The sequence below is a fragment of the Rhinatrema bivittatum genome, chromosome 8 (genome assembly GCF_901001135.1).
Source record: "Rhinatrema bivittatum chromosome 8, aRhiBiv1.1, whole genome shotgun sequence".
Lineage (NCBI taxonomy): Eukaryota > Metazoa > Chordata > Amphibia > Gymnophiona > Rhinatrematidae > Rhinatrema > Rhinatrema bivittatum.
In genome coordinates this window covers 18,205,264-18,218,157 of record NC_042622.1, presented here as the reverse complement: position 1 = coordinate 18,218,157, position 12,894 = coordinate 18,205,264, and the positions used below count along the sequence as shown (strand labels likewise).

The following is a 12,894-nucleotide window of genomic DNA, read 5'->3' as shown; positions in this document are numbered from 1 at the left end:
CGCTGCTGCCCACTGCAGTCCAGGAACGGCTGAGCTCTCTTGACTGCATATTTTATTGATATTCTAGAGATTGACAGTGACAGTATAAGCACCAAACTAGAACAAATAACACTGATATTTATTATTTGCTTCAGATTTCCATTTCAAAAGAGGAGACAAGGGTCAGAGAAGGGTGTATATATGGACATCAGGTTCCCACATAGCCAGCATCCCCCATTTACACACACAGTCAAAGCACACATCCAGCATGGAGCCTGCATTCCTCAGTTACACAATGGGTCACACACAGAACACCTTACACAATCAGTTTCATACAGAGAGCCAGAATCCCTCCCATCCAAGCAACCAGAGCTACATACCTCTCCAGCCCTCCATGCAACAGTTAGATAGCCAGCATCCCCCAGTCATACAGCCATATTAGGTACGCACAGCTAGCCCACCCTGCAAAGTCAGAAGAGCCACACAGAGCACTCCCACCTCTGCAACATACTCCCACACACACAACCAGAGCCACACTGCTATAGCCCTCATCAACAAACAGGCCTCCCATGAACAGATAGAAGCCCAATCCCCGGACAACCTGAGCCACATACAGCTAAAGCCTCCCATGCAACACCCAGTCACATAGCATAGCCAACATCCCCCGGCACCAGAGCAATAGTTGCACTCCGAGCTCCCCGCACACCCACACCCATAGACCCCCATGTAACACAGGCAGCTACAACCCTCCCAGAAAAGTCGGCCAGAAAGAGCTGCAATCTTCCTCCCTCAGATGGGTTTCTGTATCTCCGTCAGAAAAAAAAAAAAAGACAGGTTACCTCATTTCCTCTCCCTACTGAAAAAGAGCAAACCACTCCAGGAAGGGAGATCTGCAGAAAAGGGGAATTGCTGGCGCAGTGGTCGAAGAAAAGTCGCCATGATCGTTCAAGTTAATAGTCGAGCGAGTTAAACGCCCAACTCACTCAACGCCTAATGAACTTCCCTCGCTCGGTCGTTCAGCCCCGGGCTCTAAGGCAGCGGGGAGGCTCGCAGCTGGATGCGCTCCGCCACAGCTGGGGTGCACACCTGGCCCGGGCCGCTGACGTCAGAGCCCGGCTCGCAGGGGATGCTGGTAAAATCCCAATGTTTTCCTCCAGATGCTCCGAGAGCAGCACCGGGCTGAAGGCGTCGGAGAAGGAAGGCGCGAGCCCCCGTGCGCCGGGATCCCAGCAGTAAGAAGGACAGGAGGGGGAGCATCCGGCCGCCGGGAGCGCGCCGGCATGAAAGCGCGCGGGCTCGCCTCCCGGGGGATCTGACCGAGAGCCTCCCCCGGCTGGGGAGGGGGGGGAGATGCCGCCCGGACGGGCTCAGCCGTAGCCCTCCCCCCGCTTTCCCTTCCGCCCGTGACCTTGACGGGCTCCGAGTTCGGATTCCGCCCTTCGGGGGTCTCCGCCCGCCCCGCACCCCCCCCCCTGCCTTCCGGATCTCCATGGCTACATCGGAGGAAGGGACCGGCTGCTTCCTCCAGAGAGGCCGCTCGCAGAGTGACCCCAGCATCCTCACCGAGACTGCCCCGGAATCTGCAGAGAGCCCAGGTAAGGGCGCCTTCCTTCCTTCCTTTCTATGCCGGGCTGCGGAGAAGATCCGGAGAGAGAGAGAGACCGAGCAAGGGGGGCGGGGGCGGGGGGATGCAGCACATCAGCTTCAAATCCGGTACCGAGCACCCCGGGGCAATGTCTGCGAAGGCGCAGGAGCCGAGGCTGATCCGCCGGCATGGGCAGCGCTCTCGGGGCTCTGGCACGGGGCTGGCATTTTGGCAGCGGGGAATGAGTGCCCGGAACCGATGGCATGCAGTGGGGCGGGGGCGAATTCAGTGTAGGGGGATTGACCAGCCAGACCCCGCTTCTCTCAGCCTATTCTCTCCGTGCAAAGGATGCGAGCGGTAATTCGGGAGAGGGGCAGGAGGAGGCTAGGGTGGCCCGGCTGTCAGCGCTGCCGCGGCTCTCGGGCAGGAGGAGAGGACGCGCAGGAAACCGTGGCTGTCGGCTTTAAGCCGGGAGGGCTTGGCTGAATTTCTGACTCCTTTGCGGCTTTCACGGGTCTCTAAGGCACGGAAGGAAGGGTCAATATCCCACTAAGGGCTGAGGCTCTGCCCGAGCTCACTTGCACGATACCGCAGGGCCCTGCCTCTTTTGGAGCGGATGGACCGAGCAGGGCCACTTCAGTTGGCAGGTTACAGTTTAAACTGAAATAAATGGGGGACCGGGCGAAAAGTGCCCACATGGCTGAGTTGGGCCTGCGTTGAGCACGAAGGAGACTGAAATGCAGAAAGGCGCTTCTGCAAATAACCCCCCTCCCCCTCCCCCCTTGCTGCGCTCGCGCTTATTTTGCATAATTACATTATTGGGACGCGATGACAGCGTTGCAGAGCTGAGCTTCTCCCTTGCCTTAGGGTCCCCGCCCCCTCCCAGGGGGAAAGGAACAAAGAGGCTGGGTGACAAGCTGCTCACGTGACCCCAGGCACTCCCCGCCCCCCTGCGTCTCACGTGGGGAACGTGCCACAGGCCCGCCCAGGAGGAATGGAGCGGAGCGGCACGCCCCCTCCCCAGCGCGGGTTCATCTCCCCCCCTGTGAATCGGCAGCGGCGAGTAATCCAGCGCGCGTATAGATGTGCGGCGCCCCATTTTGGCAGAGGCAGGCGTCTAGGGGGTGCCACACTCCTGTGCCCTAAACATCGGGCCATCAGATGGCTGGGGCGAGGGTGGGCCCTGGGTCAGCATAATGTGCTGAAAGAGCTTCATTGCATGCTCCGTATTGCCCCTGTGGCTCTCCCCTGGCCCAGGCGCGCTGATGTGAGGCTGTCAAGCAGCTGCAGAGCTCAGGAACCGGACCAGGCGTTATACGGGAGTTTTGCCAAAGGAGACGCCGAGAAGGAGAAGAACCCCGAGCACAGCTTGTACTGCAGGAAGCCCAGAGCCATTACCAGTGGAGGGAGATGGGTGGGTGGAAGCTGCTGGGCGAGGGAGAAGGGAAGCTGAGCAGCGGGTGGGGGAAAGAGAGAAAGGGTGATGCCGCTGGGCAAGAGGTAGATAGAGGGTTTTGTTGGGCAGGGAGTGGGGGAGAGAGAAAGAGGGCGAAGATGGCAGAGGCGAGTGAGTGAGAGAGATGGTGATGGGTCTGCCGGACTTGATGGACAGAAAGAGAGGAGGATGCATTGCTGGCGCCCTCCCCTTTGTCCAAGTTGTGAGGGACATACATTTAGTGGCTGTGGGCACCAAAATCTTAAATCTGGCTCAGTCATGAAGACAATATTGTTTCCTGTTACTCAGAGAAACTAAGTACCTGATTCACTAACGGTTTTTTTTCCCATAAACAGAAAGTGGGAGAAGAGCCTTAATGAATCAGGCAAGTCACTGTGCTCAAAACCGAAGGAAGCCAGTAAGGATAAGTTTGCAGACTTTGCATTTATAGTAACTTACACAGTTTAGTGGTTTCTCCCCATGTCGTTTGGTTCATTGAGAAATACAGTTCTGCTGTAGTAAGCAGCTTAAAGCAGCTTGTGGGCAACAAGCTAATTGATAGCAATCGAAATAATAATTTCTGTCATTTCAATTACAAAAGATAATGGCAGCTTGAAGAAACACAGTTTGACATTTGTAGCCATAGAGTTTGTGAGTTGATGGTTCAGCTCTAGCTGAGTAAGCTGATCAGTGACTCCTGAAAAGCTGGTTCTGATTCCTCTCCGCATCCCTCACTGTGTGCCCAAATGTGGCTCCTTGGTGCTTTCACCATGTGGCTATGTGATTATTGTATCAACACTGCGGTTATTGATAGCGTTATAGGAATAATAGGCAACTAATAATATAGTCCTAACTCTTCTGCTGAAGACAAAAAAGACCGTTGGAATGGTATTTTTCTATACAAGAATGAAATTAAAACAGTTTGGTTTAATTATTTTGTGTAGCTGTCAAAGTAAATAGTGAAAGAATCTACCCAATGTGAGTTTAGATTTGCCTGGAACCAGTCACAGTTAGTCCTGACTGCTAGCAGCTTTCTAGACTCAGATACAGAGTATTTTTATCCAGCTAAATGTCAGTGCAATAGGAGACCATGATTTGCAGGTCGGTTTCCTGCCTAAAATCAGTTATGCAAAATGTCAATGCAGCGTTCATATTATGCCTAGTTTAACAGCAGAGTTTAAGGGTTTGCTGGTAAAAGGATTCACCCACATAGAACTGGTTTCCAGATACCTAATTGACATGGAAATGCACTTCCCATTTCCAAAATGCATGAGACAGAATTAGTCCCTGTTGAAGGCTGACTTAGCACTGTGCTCCTGGGCAGTCTTTGCTTCACAGCAGAATCAGATGGATGCTACTGACAGAATACACATGGGAGTGGCATTCAATAACGACCAATGCACCTTGAGCATAAGAACATAATAAAAAGGGTCCATCAAGCCCAGCATCCTGTTTCCAACAGTGGCCAATCCAGGCCATAAGAACCTGGCAAGTACCCAAAAACTAAGTCTATTCCATGTTACCATTGCTAATGGCAGTGGCTATTCTCTAAGTGAACATAATAGCAGGTAATGGACTTCTCCTCCAAGAACTTATCCAATCCTTTTTTAAACCCAGCTATACTAACTGCACTAACCACATCCTCTGGCAACAAATTCCAGAGTTTAATTGTGCATTGAGTGAAAAAGAACTTTCTCCAATTAGTTTTAAATGTGCCCCATGCTAACTTCATGGAGTGCCCCCTAGTCTTTCTATTATCCGAAAGAGTAAATAACCGATTCACATCTACCTGTTCTAGACCTCTCATGATTTTAAACATCTCTATCATATCCCCCCTCAGCCGTCTCTTCTCCAAGCTGAAAAGTCTTAACCTCTTTAGTCTTTCCTCATAGGGAAGCTGTTCCATTGCCCTTATCATTTTGGTTGCCCTTCTCTGTACCTTCTCCATCGCAATTCTATCTTTTTTGAGATGCGGCGACCAGAATTGTACACAGTATTCAAGGTGCGGTCTCACCATGGAGCAATACAGATGCATTATGACATTTTCCGTTTTATTCACCATTCCCTTTCTAATAATTCCCAATGTTCTGTTTGCTTTTTTGACTGCAGCACACTGAGCCGACAATTTCAATGTGTTATCTACTATGCAGTTCTGGTCACCCCATCCCAAGAAAACTAGCAGAGAAGGGCAACTAAAATGATAAACGAGATGGACTCGTGGTTTCCACTGATTCCCTCCCGTTTTTGTTTCTTGTAATAATCCGTGATAAATTCCCAAGGAAAAAAAATGAAATAGAAAGCAGAAAACGAAGGTCCCTAAACATCTTAGGTTCTTAAGAATGCGCAGCGATGCAACCGAAAAAATTAGCTCCACAAAACAGAAAGCAATAACATTTCCCAAGTGTAAGCTGTAAAATCTCAGCTCATTCAGTTTGACCCATTTGTTTATTTATTTAACATTTATATTCCGCATTGTCCAACATCGCTCAAAAGTGGATTAGAAAATAGCAGACGCTATAATATGTAAAACATCAGATAAATACAAATAAAGCCGACTGAAATGGCGTTGTCTTAAGCATTTTCCTGAAAGAGGTGCAACCAGTGGCCCCCTCCCCATGCAAAAAACCTTTTCCAAGGAATTCCAGAAAACGCATCTGTTTATTAGTAGGTAACAGACAGACAGACGGCCAGACATGATCTTCCCCTAAGCCATTCTTTCAATACTTCCTAGCAGAACGCCTACAGGGGGGGGGACGGAGAGGCTATGAACTATTGGCGAAAACGAATGGAGAGAAAATGGTTTGCTGCTCACTGGGGACGCCATCCGGAGCCGCGCTCTGGGGACTTACATCATTCCAGTGTTGGCCCGCAGACAACGCCCCCCCCCCCCAGTCTCACCTACTTCATCAGTGCTACATGGGAGATCTCCTTTATGTGCAATGCGATGGGTTTATGTACGGCTGAGGGTCCAAGCAAGGAAGAGTCGTGCAGACATCCACTCCCTGATGTTACCGACTCTTCGCAATCTTATGGCCAAAAGAAGGCTGATTTAATGTTTCTGCTAAAACGGGCTCTGTTAGCAGCACCCCCCTCCCCTCCATTCCCTGGCGGTTTGACTGATCCTGATCAGAGGGCCGGGGGCTTCTTGCTCTGAGTCCCCGGTTCAGGCTTGGGTGGACGGTGCAGGGAATGGGCTGCGTAGGACCATTGACGTTAATGAAAGGAAGGGCAGGGAGGCAGCTAAAGAATAATTCATCCTGCCCCCTACTTTTCTTCCCCTTGATGGAGTGCGGGTGGAGGTTAAGGGATAATTGCATGGCAGCGTCTTATGACTCCATCAGCTGGATGTGTACATTACCGGGGGGGGATGGGGGTAGGGGTGTGTGTGCGTGCATTGGGGGGTATTCAGTGGGGAAGGCCCGAGTAAGGGTGTAGGTTAGAAGATTTGCAGAGTGGTTGGGGGGAGGGCTGCTTTCCTCTTGCACGCTCCATGTTCTCCCTCTCCTCCCCACCTGTGTGGGAATGGTGTGGATGTGTGTGTGTTGTGGGGGGGAGCCCTCCCTCCCCTGTGTGAGTATGGGGCGTGCACTCTTTCTCCCTTTGCACTCCCCGTTTCCCCCCTCCTCTCCCATGTGGGAAGGTGAGAGAGTGTGTGTGTGTGTGTGTGTGTTGGGGGATGGACTCTTTCCCACTCGTAATTTCCACAGACTCTTCCTCCCCCTGGGTGTGTAGGGGTGAGGGGGTGTGTGTGTTTGTCCTTCTGTGTAGATATACAAGTGGGTAGGGGTGTGTGGGTGTGTGTTGTGAGGCTGCAGCAGAGAGTGTGTGTCGGAGAGGGAGAGAAGTGGGATGAGTTGGATGAGTAAGAAGCCTCCTTCCCCCCTCACTCGTGTGTGTGCGGGTGTAGAGTTGTGGGTATAGGGAGGAGTGTTTAGGGAAGGTGGGGGTTGCTGGTGTGGGGGGAAAGGAGTTGGTGTCGCTGTGTGTTGGGGAAAATCGGTGGATGTGTAGGGGGCAAAAGAGGGCGTAGGTGTGTGGGTAAGGAATATGGTGTGGAAGGGAGGGACTGAGTGTGTGTGACTGTGTGTATTGGTGTGGATTTGTATGCAGGATGGTAAGGGGGGTGTGCACAGGGGACAGTGAGGGGCAATTTGTACTCCACCCCCACCCTCCCAGCCCCTTGCACCTTTTACTCCCCAGTCCTCATTGCCCTGCCTCCTTCCTCCCCCCTTCACTCTCCCACTGCTGCTACCCAGCTCCCTTACTCTCCCAATGCCCCACTGCCCTCTCTTTCCCCTCCCTCCCTCTCCCACTGCCCCCTCATTCTCCCATTCCTGCCCTCCTTTATCCTCCTCCGGCCCTCCTCTCTCCTCTCACTCTCTTTCTCTTCCTAGTCCACTACCACCTTGGGCTCTAAGGTCACCTTCCTGCGGCTGGTAGTGCGTGGGAGGCCCCGGCAGCCTTTCTGCCACTGCTTATCTCTCCTGCGCTAGTAGAGCTCAGAACCCCCACCAGCTCTTCTGTCTCCGGTGCGTCCATTTGTTGGTTTTTTTGGGTTTTGGTGCAGGTGGGGCACGGGAACCCCCCACCAGCTCTTCTGTCACCGGTGCGTCCATTTGTTGGGTTTTTTGGGTTTTGGTGCAGGTGGGGCACGGGAACCCCCCGCCAGCTCTTCTGTCACCGGTGCGTCCGTTTGTTGGGTTTTTGGGTTTTGGTGCAGGTGGGGCACGGGAACCCCCCGCCAGCTCTTCTGTCACCGGTGCGTCCGTTTGTTGGGTTTTTGGGTTTTGGTGCAGGTGGGGCACGGGAACCCCCCGCCAGCTCTTCTGTCACCGGTGCGTCCATTTGTTGGGTTTTTTGGGTTTTGATGCTGGTGGGGCACGGGAACCCCCCGTCAGCTCTTCTGTCACCGGTGCGTCCATTTGTTGGGTTTTTGGGTTTTGGTGCAGGTGGGGCACGGGAACCCCCCGCCAGCTCTTCTGTCACCGGTGCGTCCATTTGTTGGTTTTTTTGGGTTTTGGTGCAGGTGGGGCACGGGAACCCCCCGCCAGCTCTTCTGTCACCGGTGCGTCCATTTGTTGGGTTTTTGGGTTTTGGTGCAGGTGGGGCACGGGAACCCCCCGCCAGCTCTTCTGTCACCGGTGCGTCCATTTGTTGGGTTTTTGGGTTTTGGTGCAGGTGGGGCACGGGAACCCCCCGCCAGCTCTTCTGTCACCGGTGCGTCCATTTGTTGGTTTTTTGGGTTTTGGTGCAGGTGGGGCACGGGAACCCCCCGCCAGCTCTTCTGTCACCGGTGCGTCCGTTTGTTGGGTTTTTGGGTTTTGGTGCAGGTGGGGCACGGGAACCCCCCGCCAGCTCTTCTGTCACCGGTGCGTCCATTTGTTGGGTTTTTTGGGTTTTGGTGCAGGTGGGGCACAGGAACCCCCCGCCAGCTCTTCTGTCTCCGGTGCGTCCATTTGTTGGGTTTTTGGGTTTTGGTGCAGGTGGGGCACGGGAACCCCCCGCCAGCTCTTCTGTCACCGGTGCGTCCATTTGTTGGGTTTTTTTGGGTTTTGGTGCAGGTGGGGCACAGGAACCCCCCGCCAGCTCTTCTGTCTCCGGTGCGTCCATTTGTTGGATTTTTGGGTTTTGGTGCAGGTGGGGCACGGGAACCCCCCGCCAGCTCTTCTGTCTCCGGTGCGACCATTTGTTGGGTTTTTTGGGTTTTGGTGCAGGTGGGACACGGGAACCCCCCGCCAGCTCTTCTGTCACCGGTGCGTCCATTTGTTGGGTTTTTTGGGTTTTGGTGCTGGTGGGGCACGGGAACCCCCCACCAGCTCTTCTGTCACCGGTGCGTCCATTTGTTGGGTTTTTGGGTGTTGGTGCAGGTGGGGAACGGGAACCCCCCACCAGCTCTTCTGTCACCGGTGCGTCCATTTGTTGGGTTTTTGGGTTTTGGTGCTGGTGGGGCACGGGAACCCCCCGCCAGCTCTTCTGTCTCCGGTGCGTCCATTTGTTGGGTTTTTGGGTGTTGGTGCAGGTGGGGCACAGGAACCCCCCGCCAGCTCTTCTGTCACCGGTGCGTCCGTTTGTTGGGTTTTTGGGTTTTGGTGCAGGTGGGGCACGGGAACCCCCCGCCAGCTCTTCTGTCACCGGTGCGTCCATTTGTTGGATTTTTTGGGTTTTGGTGCAGGTGGGGCACGGGAACCCCCCGCCAGCTCTTCTGTCACCGGTGCGTCCATTTGTTGGGTTTTTGGGTTTTGGTGCTGGTGGGGAACGGGAACCCCCCGCCAGCTCTTCTGTCACCGGTGCGTCCATTTGTTGGGTTTTTGGGTTTTGGTGCAGGTGGGGCACGGGAACCCCCCGCCAGCTCTTCTGTCACCGGTGCGTCCATTTGTTGGGTTTTTGGGTGTTGGTGCAGGTGGGGCACGGGAACCCCCCGCCAGCTCTTCTGTCTCCGGTGCGTCCATTTGTTGGGTTTTTGGGTTTTGGTGCAGGTGGGGCACGGGAACCCCCCGCCAGCTCGTCTGTCTCCAGTGCGTCCATTTGTTGGGTTTTTTGGGTTTTGGTGCAGGTGGGGCACGGGAACCCCCCGCCAGCTCTTCTGTCACCGGTGCGTCCATTTGTTGGTTTTTTTGGGTTTTGATGCTGGTGGGGCACGGGAACCCCCCGTCAGCTCTTCTGTCACCGGTGCGTCCATTTGTTGGGTTTTTGGGTTTTGGTGCAGGTGGGGCACGGGAACCCCCCGCCAGCTCTTCTGTCACCGGTGCGTCCATTTGTTGGGTTTTTGGGTTTTGGTGCAGGTGGGGCACGGGAACCCCCCACCAGCTCTTCTGTCACCGGTGCGTCCATTTGTTGGGTTTTTTGGGTTTTGGTGCAGGTGGGGCACGGGAACCCCCCGCCAGCTCTTCTGTCACCGGTGCGTCCATTTGTTGGGTTTTTTGGGTTTTGGTGCAGGTGGGGCACGGGAACCCCCCACCAGCTCTTCTGTCACCGGTGCGTCCATTTGTTGGGTTTTTTGGGTTTTGATGCTGGTGGGGCACGGGAACCCCCCGCCAGCTCTTCTGTCTCCGGTGCGTCCATTTGTTGGGTTTTTGGGTGTTGGTGCAGGTGGGGAACGGGAACCCCCCACCAGCTCTTCTGTCACCGGTGCGTCCATTTGTTGGGTTTTTTGGGTGTTGGTGCAGGTGGGGCACGGGAACCCCCCGCCAGCTCTTCTGTCTCCGGTGCGTCCATTTGTTGGGTTTTTGGGTTTTGGTGCAGGTGGGGCACGGGAACCCCCCGCCAGCTCGTCTGTCTCCAGTGCGTCCATTTGTTGGGTTTTTTGGGTTTTGGTGCAGGTGGGGCACGGGAACCCCCCGCCAGCTCTTCTGTCACCGGTGCGTCCATTTGTTGGTTTTTTTGGGTTTTGATGCTGGTGGGGCACGGGAAACCCCCGCCAGCTCTTCTGTCACCGGTGCGTCCATTTGTTGGGTTTTTTGGGTTTTGGTGCTGGTGGGGCACGGGAACCCCCCGCCAGCTCTTCTGTCTCCGGTGCGTCCATTTGTTGGGTTTTTGGGTTTTGGTGCAGGTGGGGCACGGGAACCCCCCGCCAGCTCGTCTGTCTCCAGTGCATCCATTTGTTGGGTTTTTTGGGTTTTGGTGCTGGTGGGGCACGGGAAACCCCCGTCAGCTCTTCTGTCACCGGTGCATCCATTTGTTGGTTTTTTTGGGTTTTGGTGCAGGTGGGACACGGGAAACCCCCCGCCAGCTCTTCTGTCACCGGTGCGTCCATTTGTTGGGTTTTTGGGTTTTGGTGCAGGTGGGGCACGGGAACCCCCCGCCAGCTCGTCTGTCTCCAGTGCATCCATTTGTTGGGTTTTTTGGGTTTTGGTGCTGGTGGGGCACGGGAAACCCCCGTCAGCTCTTCTGTCACCGGTGCATCCATTTGTTGGTTTTTTTGGGTTTTGGTGCAGGTGGGGCACGGGAAACCCCCGTCAGCTCTTCTGTCACCGGTGCATCCATTTGTTGGTTTTTTTGGGTTTTGGTGCAGGTGGGACACGGGAACCCCCCGCCAGCTCTTCTGTCACCGGTGCGTCCATTTGTTGGGTTTTTTGGGTGTTGGTGCAGGTGGGGCACGGGAACCCCCCGCCAGCTCTTCTGTCTCCGGTGCGTCCATTTGTTGGGTTTTTGGGTTTTGATGCTGGTGGGGCACGGGAACCCCCCGTCAGCTCTTCTGTCTCCGGTGCGTCCATTTGTTGGGTTTTTGGGTTTTGGTGCAGGTGGGGCACGGGAACCCCCCGCCAGCTCGTCTGTCTCCAGTGCATCCATTTGTTGGGTTTTTTGGGTTTTGGTGCTGGTGGGGCACGGGAAACCCCCGCCAGCTCTTCTGTCTCCGGTGCGTCCATTTGTTGGGTTTTTGGGTTTTGGTGCAGGTGGGGCACGGGAAACCCCCGTCAGCTCTTCTGTCACCGGTGCATCCATTTGTTGGTTTTTTTGGGTTTTGGTGCAGGTGGGACACGGGAAACCCCCCGCCAGCTCTTCTGTCTCCGGTGCGTCCATTTGTTGGGTTTTTTGGGTTTTGGTGCAGGTGGGACACGGGAACCCCCCGCCAGCTCTTCTGTCACCGGTGCGTCCATTTGTTGGTTTTTTTGGGTTTTGGTGCAGGTGGGGCACAGGAACCCCCCGCCAGCTCTTCTGTCTCCGGTGCGTCCATTTGTTGGGTTTTTTGGGTTTTGGTGCAGGTGGGACACGGGAACCCCCCGCCAGCTCTTCTGTCACCGGTGCGTCCATTTGTTGGGTTTTTTGGGTTTTGGTGCAGGTGGGGCACGGGAACCCCCCGCCAGCTCTTCTGTCTCCGGTGCGTCCATTTGTTGGTTTTTTTGGGTTTTGGTGCAGGTGGGACACGGGAACCCCCCACCAGCTCTTCTGTCACCGGTGCGTCCATTTGTTGGATTTTTTGGGTTTTGGTGCAGGTGGGGCACGGGAACCCCCCACCAGCTCTTCTGTCACCGGTGCGTCCATTTGTTGGATTTTTTTGGGTTTTGGTGCAGGTGGGGCACGGGAACCCCCTGCCAGCTCTTCTGTCACCGGTGCGTCCATTTGTTGGATTTTTTGGGTTTGGTGCAGGTGGGGCACGGGAACCCCCCGCCAGCTCTTCTGTCACCGGTGCGTCCATTTGTTGGGTTTTTGGGTGTTGGTGCTGGTGGGGCACGGGAACCCCCCGCCAGCTCTTCTGTCACCGGTGCATCCATTTGTTGGGTTTTTTGGGTTTTGGTGCAGGTGGGGCACGGGAACCCCCCGCCAGCTCTTCTGTCACCGGTGCGTCCATTTGTTGGGTTTTTTGGGTTTTGGTGCAGGTGGGGCACGGGAACCCCCCGTCAGCTCTTCTGTCACCGGTGCATCCATTTGTTGGTTTTTTTGGGTTTTGGTGCAGGTGGGGCACGGGAACCCCCGCCAGCTCTTCTGTCACCGGTGCGTCCATTTGTTGGTTTTTTTGGGTTTTGGTGCAGGTGGGGCACGGGAACCCCCGCCAGCTCTTCTGTCACCGGTGCGTCCATTTGTTGGGTTTTTTGGGTGTTGGTGCAGGTGGGGAACGGGAACCCCCCGCCAGCTCTTCTGTCACCGGTGCGTCCATTTGTTGGGTTTTTTGGGTTTTGGTGCAGGTGGGACACGGGAACCCCCCGCCAGCTCTTCTGTCACCGGTGCGTCCATTTGTTGGATTTTTTGGGTTTTGGTGCAGGTGGGGCACGGGAACCCCCCACCAGCTCTTCTGTCACCGGTGCGTCCATTTGTTGGATTTTTTGGGTTTTGGTGCAGGTGGGGCACGGGAACCCCCCGCCAGCTCTTCTGTCACCGGTGCGTCCATTTGTTGGGTTTTTGGGTTTTGGTGCAGGTGGGGCACGGGAACCCCCCGCCAGCTCTTCTGTCTCCGGTG

General features: G+C 55.0%; 1 protein-coding gene across 1 annotated transcript in view; it reads left to right on the top strand.

Annotated features, from left to right (window-relative positions):
* Positions 1-893: 893 nt before the first annotated feature.
* The window catches only part of PHACTR3 (phosphatase and actin regulator 3), a 178,904-nt gene continuing 166,903 nt past the window's right edge, over positions 894-12,894 (top strand). The window contains exon 1 of the mRNA XM_029613622.1: positions 894-1,574. Coding sequence (XP_029469482.1) covers positions 1,469-1,574 — 106 coding nt within the window. The 5' untranslated portion in view covers positions 894-1,468. The remainder of the gene's footprint in view (positions 1,575-12,894) is intronic.